This window comes from Sphaerodactylus townsendi, linkage group LG08, assembly GCF_021028975.2.
Source record: "Sphaerodactylus townsendi isolate TG3544 linkage group LG08, MPM_Stown_v2.3, whole genome shotgun sequence".
Classification (NCBI taxonomy): Eukaryota; Metazoa; Chordata; class Lepidosauria; order Squamata; family Sphaerodactylidae; genus Sphaerodactylus; species Sphaerodactylus townsendi.
The window spans coordinates 61,758,861-61,778,224 of NC_059432.1; the positions used below are offsets into that span (position 1 = coordinate 61,758,861).

Genomic DNA, 19,364 nt, shown 5'->3' on the forward strand with positions numbered 1-19,364 from the left:
GGAAGTTAAAGGCGCGACGGCATTGTTTCCGTGGGCTCCAATTGCTGCCTGCACGAATGCAAGCGAACGCAAAAACAGGAAAGCGGGTTACTTTATCCCGACTGCAACCCGCTATACGTTTCCTGTGCGGAATAAGAGAAAGGACCTTTCCACACTGAGACTTCTAGTACTGCAGAGGTATTGCTCAACAGCTGGAGACTGATCTGTTGCTTTGGTTTCACTATGTTCCCTGTTGCTATCTAGCAATACTAATCCACGAGGAAACGACAAAAAACTGTAAAAGGCACAATATTTGTTAGCCATAGCCATTCATAGCAAACACACCTGAATTTTACTCATGTAATTATTTTATTAGTATTTACACTTTCAATAATTACAGCACATTACAAATTAGGCAAAAAGGCCAAGGCTGACAGTTGCAAAGTATTGGGGGAGACTGAATCATATTGTTGCGGGACATGTCCCTGTAGGGGTGCAAGTAGATGCAGATTAAAATTCCGCCACCAATTATCTGCTTGGTGGTGGGAAAGGGAGAGGTGAGTTACTGACCTTTAAATTTCCCTCCCTGATTCAAATATTTGAACTCTACCTTTTATTTTTTTAAAGGGACAGCCCCCTAGTAACAGGCAGATGTCACTGATGCTGCAACTAGGAAATGCAGCGAATGCAAGCAATGTAGAAAGGCATCATCTATTCTACCTCAAAGAGCTCTCCTCCTCAGCAGCGTTTGCTACTTGTTCCCTGTATGAATAATGGGCAACACAATTGCACTAGGTTTTCAAAATGAAGGGCCAGATATTGGGGTGCAGGTTTGACAGCGATGGCATACGAGTACTTTGGAAAACATTGGTATCTGTTCAGGAGAAATGGCTAGAATAGAATAGAATAGAATAGAATAGAATAGAATAGAATAGAATAGAATCTTTATTGGCCAAGTGTGATTGGACACACAAGGAATTTGTCTCCGGTGCATATGCTCTCAGTGTACATAAAAGAAAAATACATTTGTCAAGAATCATAAGGTACAGCACTTAATGATTGTCATATAGGTCTAGTAAGCAATCAGGAAACAATCAGTACTAATGAAAACATAAAATGTAAAATCATAAAATAAAATAAAATAAAATGTCAGCACAGGCTATAGTCATACAGTCATAAGTGGGAGGAGATGGGTAATAGGAATGATGAAAAAAGTAGTGCAGTAATTATATAATAAGTATATAATAAATAGTTTAACATTATCGAGGGAATTATTTGTTTAACAGAGTGATGGCATTCGGGAAAAAACTGTTCTTATGTCTAGTTGTCTAGGCTAATGTAGACAGACACGAAGAAGAAGAATGGAAAGGAGATGTATTTTATTTGAAGTTACAGGACACTGTATTATGCCAATGAGAGTGTGTATCTACCTGATAAAATCTGCCTATGTGAAATCAACCTGATAAAGTTTCAGGCAGCTACCATTAAGCTATTACCTTTATCACAATCTCCTCATGCATGGATGGTCAGAACCCTAGCAGTTATTTCACCACGAGCTTTCCTGAGTCAGCGCTCACTTCTTCAGCGCAAGACCGTGACAACCGCCAACAGCCTCCGAAAGTGCATATGCAGCATTGCAGTAAGCTTGAACATTTGTCCTAATCCCTTACTGGGAGAGGAGGAGCGATGGCGAAATAACGGGGCGGGAGAGGAGGGGAAAGGTTCTCTCGCGCGTGCGCAGCCTGTGAGGGAGCGCTCTGCGGCAGTTCAGTTGTGCGGTTTCCTCCGGGGAGTAAAGCGAGCGAAAGCGGAGCGCGCGCGCGGGAAAGGTGAGGGGGGGGGGGGGGGGTTGCGACCGGCCACCCTCTCGCGCTCTGTTGGGGAGGGGGAGTAGAGAGGAATCGGCGCCTTCGCAGGGGTCGCCAGCCTGACCGAGGCGAGGAGTCTTGGTGAGGCGAACATTCCCCCATTCCTATTGGTAGTAGTAATTGGGGGGGGGGGATTGATTTTTACCCCCTTTAGGGAGCTGAGGGACAGTTTTCTTCTTTCCCCGCCCGGTGAGGAGAAAAGGGCTCGCTGACGCCCCCCTCGCTTCACTGCGCTTTCTTGTGGGGCGAGGGGAGTCGTGATTGACACCTCACCCCAGGGCTGAGGGGGGAAATGATCTTGCTGCTCTGCGTACCCCGGTAAGTGCGAGGGGGCTCCAACTGGACTTCTCGGAACCACAGGCAGTTTTCGAGGGTGACGGAGAGGAGATCAGAGGTTGACTGAAAGAAAAAAAAAATCCCTGCCTTCTTTTTCCGAAGGGGCAGCGGTGGGGCGGGCAAAGCAACTCTTGTACGGCTTTTGCGGGGTATGTATGTATGTATCTGCAGTTTCTTCCTGTGATCTAATGGCATCCTTAACGGTAACTGGCGTGGTGACAACAGCTAGAAATGAGAGACCCACTTCGGTCATTACTGCAGAGAGAGGGTCGATCCCCGCCCCCTCTTGAAAGTTGAGGAGACAAAGTGGAGGTGGCTCTGAAGTTGGTTTTAGTTATGGAAATTCCTCCTGTCAATCTGTATTCCATCCTCTCTGCCTCCGTGCTGTGAAGGCCAGATATTGAGATGAGAATTGCCTCCGGTGTAAGAAGAATTTGGGAACTGATTGAGTGTGTAAATCACTATTTTCTAGCCTCCTGTTGAAGATCTTTGACTGGAAGGCGGTCTCTTCCTCTCCTCCCTCCCTCAGTTTTCTCTTTCATTACCATGACAACTGTCTTGTACAGTCACCTGTTCAGGATTCAGTGAGGACAAACTCTTCTGCAAGTGGGGGATACTGTCATTTTAAGCACTCCTTCAAAATGGATAGCTATAGGCTGCAACTTGGGTAGTAACTTAATTTTATTTTAGCCTATGGGGGTTTAACAGTAGTAATATATTGCATGTTGGTCTGGTGACTGTAAAAGTCCAGTACATTTGACCCTTGCCCTAAAATTGAGCAACATTTTGGATTGCTGGCAAACATCACCTCATTGCACAATCAGTTGGAGAAGGATGTGGGACACGGTGGTATATAGAGGAAGGCAGCTGGCCTGGCTGTATGTCAGGAGCTTCAGGCAAACGTTGCCCGAGGATTAGGCTGATGTTTTTCTCACTTTATTTAAACTGTGGTGGCCTTGGCAGAGGCTTGTATGTCAGGCTGCAGTTGATAAACTACAGCAGAAATTCTGCCAAACCGAAAAATAATATATGTTTCTATTAAGGCTTTTGTGTATTACTGCCATTAGTGTTATGTTGTAACATGCATAAGTGCTGCAATATGCATTGGCCAAATTATTTAAAATGGCTTACTTGCATTTTCATGGTGTTACAGTTCTTGGATGTTCTACAGATGAGTAAGTTCTTGGATGTTCTAGAATCTAAACTTTGTAAGCTCCAGAAAAAGAAGTCTGCTGAATTTGTTGCCTAGGCAAGAAACAGCAGGAGAATTGACTGAGCACCCCCCCCCCAATTCCTTGCCCTATTCTATTACCTTCTAAAATGAGGAGAGACTGGTCTGCTGCTGCTCCACTGGTTCTGAAGTTGTTGTCTCCTTAGCCCATTGAGGGCTGTTGTAGCTCTAGTGTTGACTGCCTCCAGTCTTTTCTAATAACTTATTTTAGGCTCCTGCTTAGAGAGATAAATTTCCACAAAATCTTGAGGCTATGAGGAATAACTGGGGTGTTGGAAGGAGAGTAGAAATTTTGAGGGGCAACAAACAGCATATACTTGATTTTTTATCAAACCTCAACTTATTTCGCCTCTTTAAAAGCATAAAATGTATAATGTAGTTGGCATATTTTTGAGCTATCAGGCATTTTTATAGGATTTAGAAGTATGAATATTTCAGTTTCTACAAGCAGAATTGTGACTATGCTTAATTATCAACAGTATATAGAGAATTACCCTGAGCTGGATAGCCCAGGCTAGTTTGATCTGGTCAGCTCTTGAAAGCTAGGTAATGTCAGCACTGGGTAATATTTGGATGGGAGATCATCAAGGAATACCAGGGTCACTATGCAAAGACAGGCAATGACCAACCGCCTCTGAATATATCTTGCCTTGAAAACTCTACAGTGTCACCATAAGTCAGCTGTAATGCCAAGTGTGTATATATATACACACATGCATACAAAGAAGGGGAGCGAGAGAGAGAAAATTTCACATTAATGCTGTAAATTGTTGTTGTTAATAATATTCATACTACATGCTTTGTCTTAAAAAGAGTTCCACTCATTCCAAAGAGAAAATATTTAATGGGATATTCTACACTCCCCCTCCCCCGGCAGAGCTTACAAAATTTCCAATTTTTCTGTTAAAAGAATTGAAAAGAAGTGTGCGTGGGGGAGTGTTTTACTGATTCCTCCCCACTCGAGCATTTACCTCTTTGCTCCCAGCCAAGAAGTAGGGTGTCAAACACCAAAATACTGAGGTCTCAGTGAGCGTACCACATTGAGTGAATATACCATATGTGTCTATGATAAGAGGATGATTGCTAAAATACGCATCTACATGGCATCAATCTCCATTTATCAGAAAGTAGAAGTAGAGACATTCATAGCAGCACCTCAGTTTTCCCTGGTCTTCCTTTGTTGCTGCTCTGTTGCCACTATTTTCTTCCCCACTGTGCCACTGGCTCTTTTAAAAAAGTTGCCATACTGCTATAGCTTTGTATTAGTGAGGTATAATTTTGTTTAAAGTTACCCTCTGGTGATGGGGTTTGTGTATATGTGCCGACAAGGAAAATGGCATTGTTGTGTGTGGGGGGGTGTTGCCGTCAAGTCATAGCTGACTTATAACAACCATAGAGTTTTCAAGTCAAGAGAAGTTTGGAGGTGGTTTTTTGCATGACCCTGATATTCCTTGGAGATTTCCCATCCAAATACTTGCCAGGATCAGGGCTGAGGTTGTGTGACTGGCCCAAGATCACTCAGCAAACTTTCATGGCGCAAGTGGGAATTTGAATTTTGAACTTGCGTATTCCAGGTCCTAGTCCAGCACCTTAACCACCACACCATGCTGGCTCTCTGTTGTGGATAGAACCTGAAAAAATGCATAGTCGCCTGTCGGCATGGCACTTAGCATTAATCCCATGCTGGGAGTGCACCCTTGCTCTAAAGTGGGGTTTTATTTTTTGGGGTGCTGGAATATTTGGAATTGGAAACATGGTATAGGAGGATGCAGAGATCCGCGAAAATGGCTGCTGCAGGAGATGGAACCAGCAAGGAAATGGCTTTCACAGCTTATATTCATTCACAGAATGAAGATCCTTGTGCTTGGTGGTAACTGCTGCCAGAGCAATATTTGAAAAAAATCTGCACAGCCAATCATATTTCTAGTGACCAATCAGAAGCCTTGTTGGGCAAAAGCCCCTTGTACTGCCCACTTTTGGAAGGTGCCAGGAAAGGTGTTCATGGGCACCATATCAGGGACTCCTGCTTTAAAGATTGCTTCAAACCAGGTATGGGAATGATCAGAGCAAAGCAGCAGAAAAATTCAAGACTGTGATTTGGTGGTGATCATTTATGAATGACCTCCCGAACAGGCAACCTGCTCCTGCTTGGATGACAAACTGGAGCTAAATTACTGTGTGGAATCAACCTGTGTGGAATCAACTTTGAGCAGAATGGGTCCAGTTGTTACTGATAGATTTGTAATATACTGTAGGTTGGTGTTTCCTGCTGATGGTGACACCTAAATGTTGTGGTTCTGCATCAGCAGCTTAGCAAAAAGGCCACCTTAATGGTTCTTTTGGCAACTCATGGAGTGGTTTTCAAGGCAAGAGATGCTCAGAGATTGTTTGCTATTGTCTGCCTCCACATCAGGACCCTGATATTCTGTAGAGGTTGATTCTGCTTAGCTTCTGAGATCTGACAACATCAGACTAGCTTGGACTAACCAAGTCAGGGTGGATGGTTCAGTAGGTGAGAGTATATTTATCCCAAACTGCCAAACATATAAACATGGCTCAGGTGGATCATGTGAACATGCAATGCTTGTACAAACTCAAGGATAAAGTGGTTTTGCCTTATCTTAAAGAGTTTTGTGTGGTGGGGCTGATTGTGTTTTCAGGTTTGGTGACTCAAGAGCCAGTAGGTATTTTCTATGAAATTGCAAGTATTCTATTGACATCAATGTCTATAGGCCAATAACAGTAGTTGCCAGCACTAACAGGGCAATCCTATGGAGATTATACATATCCAATTTGAGTTTATACATTTCACAGTTTGAGATAAATAAATTCTCACCTGTGGAACTTCCATGGCCTCATTGTTTGATCATTGTCTTGTGCCAGATTTGATCTGGCATGTGTGCAAAATGCAAACACTGCAAGGCCTGGTGGCCTGAATGAAACTGGATATAGTTTCACTTTGCAATAATTTCATAATTATTTATCTATGTATTTCTAATAGCATAACCAAATACCTATTTTTTTATATTACTGTAAAACTAATATAAAAGTTATTCTAAAAATGAAACCTTAATCTGGTTGTAAATATTAACATTATACCAACAACAAAGAGTCTTTATGTGTAAAACCATGATTAAAATCTAGTCTTTGTGCCTAGTTATTTAAATCATAATTTAAATCAATTTAATTTAAATTCACCCTGGTTGCAAGACCAACAAAACCAATTTCAAATGACAGGATCCAAGCCAAATCAACTCGGCAAGCCAATACCAAAGTTTTTGCAATGTAGAAACTTCTTTATGGTTTGTAAAGCTTTGTGTTTTGTGCTCTAGAAGCTCACTAAGAAAGAACTAGAAAAAGCAGGGTCATCACCTATCACTTGTTCTGTAATCTAACATTGTAAACTAGTCTGGTTAGTGTCAGAAGTCATGTCAGCTGAAATGAGAATGTGTACAGGAGCTACAAAAATGTCCTAGCTGTAGGATGAACAATGAAAGAGAATTGCCTCCCTACCTCAGGCAACCCACTCCCTTCATGTGCTCACAAATTTCAGCTGTCAGACCCTCATGGAAATGTACTGAATTTGTAAATGCAATTTAGTTCAGAGAAGCTTTAAAACCAAACAGAAAAACCATTTCTCCATATATGCCACACTGACATTGGGTTTTTGCATGTATGTGATTCTGCATGTGTCCCCTTGCACATCAAGCTATCTTGGAGCTGAGATTTACAACTCAATATATGATATACTTTGAGGTCCTTTGACCTTTTTTTAAAATTCAGGAATGTTTGGCTGTGACTGTGTCACGACTGTGATCAAAACAAATCACACAATGTTGTTTCTAAAATGTCTAGCATATCTATCATATGTATATATTTCTATATATACTTGAGGATATTTACAGATGCTTACGTTTTAAAAATAGGTTTTTGTAACTTAAGAAAGGTGCCGTAAAATTTAGTAGTTGATAATTTAGTAGCTGATTGGCTGGCGAGTTGCCTATGCTGTTACATACTTATCCCACTGACTTACAAAAGTATGTCAGGGTTTAGCCCAACTTATTTTTAGCCGGTGTCCTTGACAATAATTTGAAAAGAAGCATTTGTGTATTTGAAGCAAATGAAATTCTGAAAATAGCAAGGAAATACTTTTATTATCACTTTTACCTTACACTACAACATTTAGAGAAAGGAAATAAGGGTGAGGGAAGCACAGAAAAAAAGCTTCCAGATTTTCCCAGCTCTAGACTGTGAAATTATGAGAATAAATCATAAACCTTACACTGGAATATATTAAGCATTTCACTGACAGATATGCATGTATATAGGTGCATCTAGTTTTTTTAATCAGTATTTAGTTTAACTAACAACAGGTAATTGTTTTTGTAAGGTTCTTGTGATGTTTTCCTGATCATTGCTGGCATTTTTTTAAAACCCAGAAATGGTGATCCAAGAGTTCTGTGAAAAACGCACTAAAAGCTAACTAGGTCTCTTTATTTACCCTTCCAGAGTAAAGTGACAATTGGCAGCATTGTAAAAAAATGACTTCATGGAGTGATCGATTACAGAACGCAGCAGATCTTCCTGCAAATATGGATGGGCATGCTCTGAAGAAGTATCGTCGAGAAGCATATCACCGGTAAGCTTTTTATTCAGAAAGCCACTTCTTCAAAATTGCAGTAGGTAATCCCCACAGACAAGGACCACATACAGACATCTTCTCATGGCTGAGAGCCAACATCTGCTACTTTTCCTTCCATAGCTCCTTATGTCCCTTACTGCTTTTACCATGTAACTCTATAACTCTGTGTCAGACTATTGTTCCATTTGTCCAGTCTGTTATGCTACAACTGCAAAATGTAAAGAGTTCACTGCCACCACCATTGTTATGTTTCTAGATGTTATATATCTGACATGGGGCCACCATTGCCATTTTACACTGGTGATTTTACAGATGCCTTAAGTGTCTAGTCCTGATCACTTCCTCCCTGGTATCTTTTCAGCTGCTGAAATGACCCTTATATGGAGCTGTTCTAACATATGAAAAAGAGCAGCAGGGTACAAAAGTGCCTTGTCCCACCATGCAGTGGGCCTGATCAGGATTGAGCATTTTTTATATCACCCAGGTTAGGCTGTAAAATGGCAGTGACCCCATGTCAGGCTCATGGACCATCTTGTCTACTTTGGTCCTTGGTGCCAGGCTGGAAGAAGGTAGGAAGCATCGGAAAATCCTTTTGCTCTGTTAATTTTCAAGCTGATTCTGAGCCATGATTTTGCTACTTGTTGTCTAGACTTTAGATCAGAGTGGATAAAAATCTGGAGAACCGGGTTCAAATTCCCACTTCTACACATGATGTACAGTGGCCATCGGACGGGAGGAGAGAACTGCAGGGCAAAGGAGAGATGACCATGAGTCCAGCTCTGGTCTTGCTGAATCAAGGGGCAGCTGCCCTAGACTGCTACAGTTGGCAGTGCAGAGACCGGCACTGCAAGGGCACAGTGGAATGGAGGCAGAAGTTTATGAGACCTGGGGACAAGTCAAGCAAACTGATGTCATCATCCAGTTTCAGATAACAGGCTTCTTGCTTAAGGCAGTGTAGAGAATCTCTGGGAGCTGACCAGCAGCTGATTAATGAGGACCACCTGGCTCAATAAAATAAGCATGGCAGGGCTAGTCCCAGGTGCAGGGGGAATTGGGTTAATTGGGAGGGTGGCTGATTGGCTCCTCAAGGGTGGAGAAAGTAGGACAAAGCCAGAAGAGAGAAATAAAAGGAAGGCTGCATGGACAGGTGGGAGAGGGGGAGTGCTGCTCCAGGGAGGAGTGGAAGCACCTATGGCCCATGACCAGCAGCCTATCAACCCCCAGTTCTGAGGACTGAGTGGAACCAGGACAGAGGACATGATGGCACAGAGGATAGAGGATGAACACTCAAAAGGGGGAATTCATGGGATAATATTAAATTGTGTTGCAAAATCTGATAAAATTTTGAAATCTGTGCTTCCTTGATTATAACCATTCAGTTTAGTCAGTAGAAACAGATTATACATGCTTTCTAGTTTTCATACAGTTGTTCTGTTCTTCTGTATATGTGTTCTTCAGTTGAGACAAAATTGTTTGCTTTAAAAACCATGAATACTCTACTGATACTTGTTAGATACATAGCTTTCTCCAAGTACAGAGTGGCTTTAATGGAATCTGCTGTTTTATCCTCACAAAAACACTTTGAGATTGGTTAGGTTGAGGGATGGAGACTTCCTAAGGTCAACCAGTGAACTTATGGTAGGAGTCTGCCCAACTCTAGTCTGACACTGTAACAGAATCATAGAGTTGAAAGGGGCCATGCAGGCCATCTAATCCAACGCACTGCAAAATGCAAGATTTGACTGAAGCATCTCTGACTAGTCTTCATCAAGCTGCTGCTTGAAGACTGCCAGAAAGGGGGAGCTCACCACCTCTCCAGGCAACTGTATTCTTTTTGTATTTTTTTCCAGCTGGTACCTTTCTGCCCATAATTTATAAACATTATTGCAAGTCCTGTCCTCTGCTGCCAAAAGGAACAGCTCCCTTCCATCCTTTAAGTGACAGCGTTTCAAATATGTACTGCAAAGGCTTTCACAGCCGGAATTAATTGGCTGTTGTGTGTTTTTTGGGCTGTGTGGCTGTGGTCTTGTAGTTTTAGCTTGTAATATCTTCAGTGTCGCATCTTACCATGACGTGTTTCTGAAGATGTTAGCTATAGATTCAGGCAGAACATTAGGAGCTAAATCTATCAGACCATAGCTACACAGCCCCAAAAAACCGAGAGCAGTCAGCCCTTTAATTACTTAAAGAAAACAATCATGTTCCTCCTCAATCTCCTATAGTTCCAGATTCCTCAGCCTTTCGTTATTGGACTTGGTTTCCAGGCCCCTGATCATCCTTGTCACTGTCCTTTGTACTACTCCATTATGGCCACATCCTTTTTGAAGTGAGGTCTCCAGAATGGACAATACTCCAGGTGTGACCTGACCAATGTGGTGTACTGTGGGGCTATGACATCTTGCAGTTTGAATGTTATGCCTCTGTTGACAGATCTCAAGACTGCATTGACCTTTTTTGCCACTACATCACACGGACTTCTCATATGTAGCTTGAGTCCACCTACACCCTGATATCTCTTGTTCATATTCACTGCTACTCAGAAGCATGTCCCCCATCCAGTGCGAATGCTTCTTATTTTTGTTATCCAGATATAGAACTCTGCACTTATCCTTGTTGAAGTGCATCTTGTTCACATCTGCCCATTTTTCCTGTTTGTTTGGCTCTCATTGAATTCTATCTCTATCTTATGGATAGAGACTCCTCCAATTTGGTATCACCTGCAGATTTAATAAGTAGCCATTCCACCCCCTCATTCAGATAATTTATAAAATATTAAAAAATAGCAAGCTCAGTGGGCATCCCAGAGGATACCTCCCTCCAGTCAGATGCAATTCCATTGACAACTACTCTTTGAGTGCAGTTCTCCAAGTAGTTCCCTATCCACTTAACTACTCTAAAGTCTAATATGCAGTGTTCCAGTTTACCCATCATAACATCAAAAGCTTTATTGAAATCCTGACAAACAACATCAATGGTTTTCCCACAGTCCAATAAGGATCAAGGACAGAAGTGATGTTGGACTGGCGACACCTTTTGTAGATAAATCTGTGCTGACTTCCCCAGATCACCGAGTTGTCCTTCAGATGCTTTCAGATTGATCTGTTTAAAATCTACTCCAGTATCTTCCCTGGGACAGAGATCAGACTGACTGGCTTATAATTTCCTGGGCCATCCATCCTCCCATTTTTGAGGTATGGGATAACATTTGCCCTCCTCTAGTCTTGTAGCCTATCTCTCATCTTCCAATAGGGCTTGAAGATGATGCACAAAGACTTTGTTCTTTAAGTTTTTTAAGTTTCAGAAAGTTCTTTAAGCACTTTGGGGTACATACCATCTCCCCTGGCAAATGTGTACTCATCCAATGTAGCCAAATACATCTCCCTGTGAACCACACCCTAAATGCCATGACTTGCCTATTGTCATCTAAAGTTCTCTTTTTCAAGGAAAAAAACTGAGACAAAATAGGTTTTGAGCCTTTCTGCTTCCTCTCTGCCCTCTGTTAGAGTTTCTCAATTTTCAACCAACAGTTTCATCATTATTCTTCTCTGATGCTTACCTTGGATCTATGACATGTTTTATTGCCATGTAACTTCCGCATTTCCATATTAGGGTGTTCATGTCTCTAGTTCTTATTGCTAAAATTTTGTGTTATATCACACTGTGTGGGTGTTATGTGTAAAATTTTGGCAGCAGTCACCCTTTTAGACTTGCTTAACTTGTTTAGTGATCACTGACTCATTGGCTGATCAGGTGCCTACACTGCATATGCACGAGTACTTTATATTTTGAAAGGTTCTGAACTGACAGTTCAAGCTCTTGATATAATTGTATTGCTGTAACAAATTGCTCAGCACAGTGCTTAATGGCTAAATCTTGGCTAATGTATTGTTTGGAAGAAATTGATGGTTGCCTATTTTGTAAATCTCTAAGGCCATTTATGCATGTAGTACCTACCCTGTGGCTATTTACTTTGCAGGGGGTTCTTCCTGCTGTTGTTTTTTTTTAAAAAACATTGGAGCTCAGCTGTGATCTGGTAAGTCAAATGCAGCCTGGAGTCCCTCCGGATAGAAAAGGCAATGTTGGGAACTTTGGGCTCTATTAGAAGATCCAAGCAGGCTGCTCAGAGGCCCTTGAGACAATTAAAGGGGGAGGGGGGAAAACCACGCAGAAAGGCAAAAGAAAGTATGATAACAGAGCAATGCTTTTCTAAAACTCCAAAAGCCTTTTCCAACCTTTGTCCACAGCTTGTTCTCATGTCTGGCTTGGGGTCTCTGTGCAGCAGAATGGCAGTACCCCTGCCTGTGGCTGTGCCCAGTTGACAGTTGCATGTGAAAGAAAACAGGCATGAGCATTTCCTGACTGGGGTGGGGGTGAAAGGCACACATGCCAGGCTTGTTCTGCTCAAAGGTAACCTTAATCCCAGGCAGCATTCTGGCATTCATTGGGACTTATTACAGTGTAAATACGCATAAGGCTGTGATCCCATGAGCAGCTCACTTGGAAGGAACTCCCACCCAAACGCATGATGTTCGTCTGAGGGTTGACCCCACTACGCAGATCTCTAGGGCACCTTCATTCTGCTCTCGGCACCCCTTCTCTCTCCCAAGCCGACCTCTGAGGTTGGCTGCAGGTGACAACAGGCAGAGAAGGGTGGCAGAGCCCTGGTGAACCCTGGCTGCTTTCCACCTGAGGTCTATGGGAACCTACAGCTGGACTATGGCTTTGAACCATTGTAAATGGGGGAGGGGGTGGTATTCCAAGAGAAAGTTGCCTGAAGTCTTCTTTAAAAAAGTGACCCTTGGGAGGGGCAGAAACAAATGAAATTCCCTGGTTTACAAAGTTTGCTTTGAAAATGCCACACCTACAGCCAACTAATATTCACAATTTTTGTGTGCAGTCTTTGATCTAGTATTGTTTAGCTAGACCATGTACATTTCAAGTGTCTATCACCCCAGCAATAAAAAAGAAAGCCCTTTTGATCATTCTGAGATTGTGACCCGAATAGTGGGAGAAACTGCTGTTGTGTGGTAGGGAATAGCAGGGAGCAGTGAGAAAATCTGAAGAAAGGTAAACATTTGCTGATTCTCTTCACTTTCCCTGCAAAGGGAAAGGATAAGTCACCCTTTACTTCCTTTTGGAAACTGCAGAGATACTCTGATCTGAGGATGCAGTGATCAGAGAAAGAAGTGGTGAAAATGTGTGCATAATTGAGAAGCAACCCTAAGGGAAACCACAAGTGTGTAAATGGGAGCAGCAGTGGCATAGTGGTTAAGAGCAGGTGTACTCTAATCTGGAAGAACTGGGTTTGATTCCCCGCTCTGCCACTTGAGCTGTGGAGGCTTATCTGTACACTCCAACATACGCCAGCTGGGTGACCTTGGGCTAGTCATAGTTCTTCTGAGCTCTCTTAGCCCCACCTACCTCACAGGGTGTTTGTTGCGGGCGGGAAGGGAAAGGAGATTGTCAGCCCCTTTAAGTCTCATTACAGGAGAGAAAGGGGGGATATAAATCCAAACTCCTCCTCCTCCTCCTTTTGCTGCTGCTGCTGCTGTAAGCAAGGAAGATTCTTTTCCCCCTCCCCCCAAAATTGTATCTTCGAATGGAGATAAATAGTTGAATTTTATCTGTAGTATATTAGGGATTTTCCTCCATAGTTCTGACATAGCATTCAAAGTAGCAGGTATTCGACTAATAGCTAATGTAAATTGGATTCTTATTATATCTTCTTGTTGTAGTCTATTTGTAGGAAATGCCTATGATATAAACAAAAATAGAGACTGGATTACAGCTACCTTCTTACTGAAACATTTGGTAATGAGATACTTGCCCTTTTATAATCAGTTACTGATGCCATAGCTTTGAAAGTTGAAAAAAAAGATACATAGTTATTGAGAAGTTCCTCATTGTAAGAAAGCAGGATGCTTCCTCCTTTATGCTGTTCTTGTTGATTTATCTGGGTTGGGAATAATTGTGAGGCTGGTCCCTGTGTAGGAGTACAGTCATGTACTGTGATTGTAGTTAGACAGGAAGGAGGTTGAGTATGAGACACCAAATTGCTGTGATGTCTATTTTTTAACACTGAGGGAATACTTCTATTCACCCTTTGGATTATTGCATACAGTTCTTTGGTATCTAACAGCTGTTACCAGTAGAGGTTAAACAATGGAAAAAGTTGGTTTTCAGTTCTCTGGCAACTGCCAAGAAGCAGAACTCAGGTATTTACTTTTCATTTTATATTTTGATAGTTACCAATTGTAATACTTTATGGTAGTAGAACAAAATTAGTCTTTCCATTATAAATTTAGGTCTTTGTATCTTTTTCATACAGATGGTGACCTACAGTGTAATTCTTCATTTTCAAAGGCATTCTGTCTCAGGGTTAGTGCAAGGAAGTTAGGCCTCTACTTCCAATCCAGTCCTGTCTCTGTACTTACGTCAGCTTGATTTTAGACATCTTTCTATGATTTCTTACATGTTTCAGTGAACAACTGTGAACATCTAACAAGTTATGGTCAGAAGAGTGAAAATATGCCCTCGTAATAGACTTAAATGTACTAGAATTGTTTTGCCTGGGAAGAGAATCCATAACACAGGTGGATAACAATAGGATTTAACTAGAATATAGTTTCTGCATTTCAAAAGTAGTCATTCACATTTAGAATCTACTCTGCATATTGCTGATGAGGGTTTTACATAGGTTATAATAGGTACATATTTGCATTTTTAATTTCAAGTTATCATATCTTTGAAAATAATCTCTTTAGGAAAGCTGTAGTTCAAAAATTTGAATATCAAAAAGGGTAGCTTCCATTTTTTGACGCTCTCCAGTTATAATTCAGATACCTTGAACTGCCCCAGTGCTGTACACTTGGATAAAATAATATTTTCAGGTAAATACTAAATGAACAAAATGACAGTAATTGAAAATATAAAGAGAGGGCTGAATCTCTGTCTGTCCATGCTTACTTCAACTAACTCAGTAGAAATGTGTTTGGAACTTGGGACACCATAACAACTTGCAATTAATTTGGAAATGGTTGCTTTACCTCTTAAACGTTGAGTGATGTAAATTACACACTGTATTAATAGGTTGTTAGAAGCCATTTGTTGATTTTGGTATATTTCAGTGGATTTTTATTACTGTGTTAGGGATCAATTGCCTGTGAAAGCCTTTTCTATTAGCAGAATGTAGTCATAGGATACTACCATTGCTTTCAGTTTATGTTCAACATCTATTAACAGCAATAGCTTTGTATTTAGGCTGTAACCAGCTATTGGGAGCATGTGATCCTCATATTACAGCAATTACACTGGCTACCAATTCACTTCTGAACCCAGTAAAGGGTGTTGGTTTTGAACCTTAAATCGTGGTTTGGGACTAGGGTAGCTGAAGCACTGTCTTCTCCCATATGTTTCTGCCTGAGAATGAAGATTACAGAGAGGAGTATTCTTGATTGTCCCATCAAACAAAGAAACCCAAAGAGAAGGCCTTTTCAGTGCAGCTCTATGATTATGGAACAACCTCCTTAGGGAAGTGAACCAGACCCCCTCGCTTTCAATCTTTAGGAGGCAGTGAAAGACTATTTAAGACTGGTTGAGTTTTTATTAGCAGTTCTTAGTTGTGATTTTAAAACTTGGTGGTTAATTATTTTAATGTATTTTATTTTATGTATATTATCTGCATTGTGAGCCACTTTTAGCTCTTTAAGGATGAGAAGCAGCTAATAATGTATTACACATAAATATATAAACACGACATGAATGATCTATAATCAACGGGCAATTTTGGATTTGTGCATGGCTGTTGTAAGTATGTCTTCCTTTCCTTGACTTCAATGGCCTTAGAAGAGTGTAACTCTTGAATTGAGATCTACATAAACTGAGGTTACACCCTGCTGATATATTAATTCTCTTGCTGCTCTTTCATGTTGGGAGTTAATCAAGATCTCTCTCATTTGTGTGATCCTTGCATATTACATGTCCATCAATGTTACAAATATGTTGAGGCTTATCGTACTGCAGAGGTTCAAAGTAAACAACTTGAAGAGGGCTCTTGCTCTATGTAGAAACTCTTCCTGTTTTTCAAGATGCGTTTGAGAACTTCCTTTGTGCTGTGTAAGACAGCACACTGAATCTTATTTTATAATGCTTAGTTACATTTGTTGCAAAAGTCAAAGCATTTAATGAGTAAATAGAGGGAAAACGTCTGAGCTGGAACACATTACCACAGCACCATCTGCATACATATAAGACCTTGTTATTGCTATTCAGTCACATTTCCCTATTGTCCAATTTATATGAGGCTAGAGTTGTTGTGAATTCATAGCCAATATTTAAATGTTCTAAGCCATGCTGAAGTTTCCAACCTACTCTGGCCAGTTCCAATGCAAAGAGCTGCATATGGAACACATCTCAGCATCCCCTTGATTTTACTCAAGAATTTTGATGGAACAAAATCATGGGATTGAGTAACCACTGCAATCCATAGTGGGATTCCATATAATAGTTGAGTGCCTATTTTAGCGTTAAAGACTTTCAAGGCTGCAGGAATATATTGATTACGCTGTTGTAGAAAAAACGAGTAATCACTGAGGAGCATGCATTAGCAATGTTGATGATGAATAGTCCAGGATGCATTATACTGGAATAGAATTCCTAGATATTTTAATTGTTCAACATGTTCCAGTGTGTGACTATTTATTTTCCATTTATAGTGTTTCCAACTTTTAGCATAGAAAAGGACCTTATATTTCTCATAATTTAGTTCCAGACTATTAACTGAGCAATATTCAGAACAACAGTTCACTGGCCAGTTCAAATCCACCTGTGTAGAAGATATCAACACTGCATCGTCAGCATAAAGTAGATTGGGTACATGAACTGATCCTAATTTTGATGAATACTCATTGACTTTAGAAAGAAATGGAGCAGAATCATTTAAAAACAAATTAAACAAGAAAGGAACCAAGATACACCAGTGTTTGGCTCCCTTGCTGGTGGTTATCATTTGAGTCAGATCTGTAGTGCATATATTTGACAACTTGTGGAGGTATGTAGCTTTTTAATAAGAAACAAAAGTCTCCTATCTATATTTCTCAATGCTAATTTCTTCCATAATAAATCCCTTGGGATGGAATCAAATGCAGCTTTCAGATTTTTTAAAAAAAACTCTAAATAACTTGGAGCTACTTCTAATGGTGCATTTGTTTACTAGATGGGAAAGGACAGACAGTGGATTTTCCCTGGCCTCATGCAGAGTTAACTCCCTCCGACTAGAGTTTTGACTCAGTTTTTTCACTCTGAAACTCTGTCACCTTCTCTCTCTCTGATATCTTCTGCCAGTCCAGTACAACCTTTCCACACGCACACTCTAGAATCAACTAATTATATCGCTTTCTTATTCCTGTCTTATCCCCTTTTTTCCCTCCAACTCAGCTGTCAGTTTAAAGTCACACACACACAAATCATGACAAGGATCCTTTTGCAAAACTGTGCACTTTAGTCATTGATGGAAAGCCAGGGCCTTTTCTGCACTGAAAACATTTCCAGACCATTTTCGATCCTCCTCCTTTACTGCGATGCTTGCTTGCACTCACCTCCTCGAAATGGTTCATGGCTTCTGTGAGGGGTTGTGTAAACTGGAGTTATGGCAGGTGAAAGCAGCTTTACCTTGCAATTGATCTGGTTTCCATCAAGGATGGCTAAACTTCTCTAGTTCACCTTTAATGCCTTTAATACAGGCAGCTGCCATCAGCAGGACCATATTTTACCCCCAGGAGGGACTTGATCAGGGAGAAAAATGGGATATAAATTTAAAAATAAGTATAAATAAGTATAATTGAGCCCTCAATTTTCCTGGGAGCTCAATTATGCTTATTTATACTTATTTTTTAATTTGTATCCCATTTCTCTCCCTGATCAAGTTTCTACATGGCTTTTTACATAGTTCTCCATACTATCCTTTCTCCATACTATCCTTGCAACATCTACCTTGTGAGGCAGTTTAGATTGAGAGATTGTGACAGGTCCAGGGTCTCCCAGAGAGCTTTCATGGCAGAAAAGGGATTTAAACTTGGTTTTCCCAGATTGTAGCCTAACACTTTAACCATTATGCCCTTCAGTTACTTAATTAAAGCTGAGGCTGATAGGATTGTGTTTCACCTCAAAACTAAATAAAATCAAACACCAAAATTAAGCTACCTGTAAGCTGGATAGACCAGGCTAGTCCAATCTTGCCAGATCTTGAAAGCTAAACAGGGTTGGCCCTGGTTAGTATTTGGATGTGAGGCCATGAGGCAATAATAGGATCACTACGCAGATGCAGGCAACAGCAAATCACCTCCAGATGTCCCTTGCCTTGAAAAGCCTTGTTTTAAGCTTGCATGGCAGGTACTGATGTCTCTTTCTTTTTGCTTTATTCCCAGAATCTGACTTCAGTAGATTATGAAATACTTGAAAGGATATTTGTTTTTGGTCAGTCTTCAGGCTATATGCTATGAAGTTCACTATTATGTAAGTGTTAAGATGCCATCTTTAATTTTCATTCTCTGCCTCCCCCCATACTCTACATGCTCCACTGCAAAAGCAGGCAGCTTGCCAGGAAACTGTGACTCCTAAAGCAGTGTGGAAAGTTAAGGGTAAAATATGCTATGACTAGAGAAACTCTACGCCAAATGGATTTTTGTAGAACAGTGATATCCAGTGACTTGTAAATTAACTACAGATGGGAGTTCTCTAGCACTATTTAAGGAGAAATGCATCATCTCCAGTCTTGTTTTCAGGCACAGTGCTCTACAGTCTGATCATATTGAAACAAAATTATGTATATACGAGAGTAGGGAGCCTTCAAGACATTAGGTAATGTGATCAGGCTTGTCAGTAACTTGGATGGCTGCATATGTTTCAAGAGGAACGTTTAAGTGAGATGAGGTAAGATTTCTGAGGCAGGAATTTAATACGTTTGACCTTGGATGTTAACAGTTTTGCTATTGAAGTGTTTGCTTTTGTAAATTGCCTTATTCTGATATTAGCTTGCTGTTTCCAGCTTGTGTTTAAGAGATGGTTTCTGGGGTATTGAGGATAAAAGCATTATTAAGTTGGCAGTTATCCTTTTTTTTTTTGCACGTATTTGCATGCTTGTTTTAGCATTCTGCCTATGTTCCTTCTAGCAATTCTGTGTAAAAAAAAAAGTAAGGTTAATTAAATTCTGTTTGCAATCTGGGGAATCCAGACAAAATCTTAAATGTAACAGAGCATACTCATGGTTGTATACCATTTCATATTATTGTTTGAGACAGTATCCAGAAGT

At 40.8% G+C, this 19,364-nt stretch overlaps 1 protein-coding gene across 4 annotated transcripts in view; it reads left to right on the forward strand.

The window, feature by feature from the left end:
- The first annotated feature begins 1,684 nt into the window (after window positions 1–1,684).
- The window catches only part of NT5C2 (5'-nucleotidase, cytosolic II), an 80,367-nt gene continuing 62,687 nt past the window's right edge, over window positions 1,685–19,364 (forward strand). The window contains exons 1-2 of one of the 4 annotated variants that reach the window (XM_048505053.1): window positions 1,685–1,808; window positions 7,924–8,053. In XM_048505053.1, the coding sequence (XP_048361010.1) occupies window positions 7,956–8,053 (98 nt within the window). In that variant the 5' untranslated portion in view covers window positions 1,685–1,808; window positions 7,924–7,955. The other 3 variants (XM_048505052.1, XM_048505056.1, XM_048505054.1) reach the window with 3 other exon arrangements.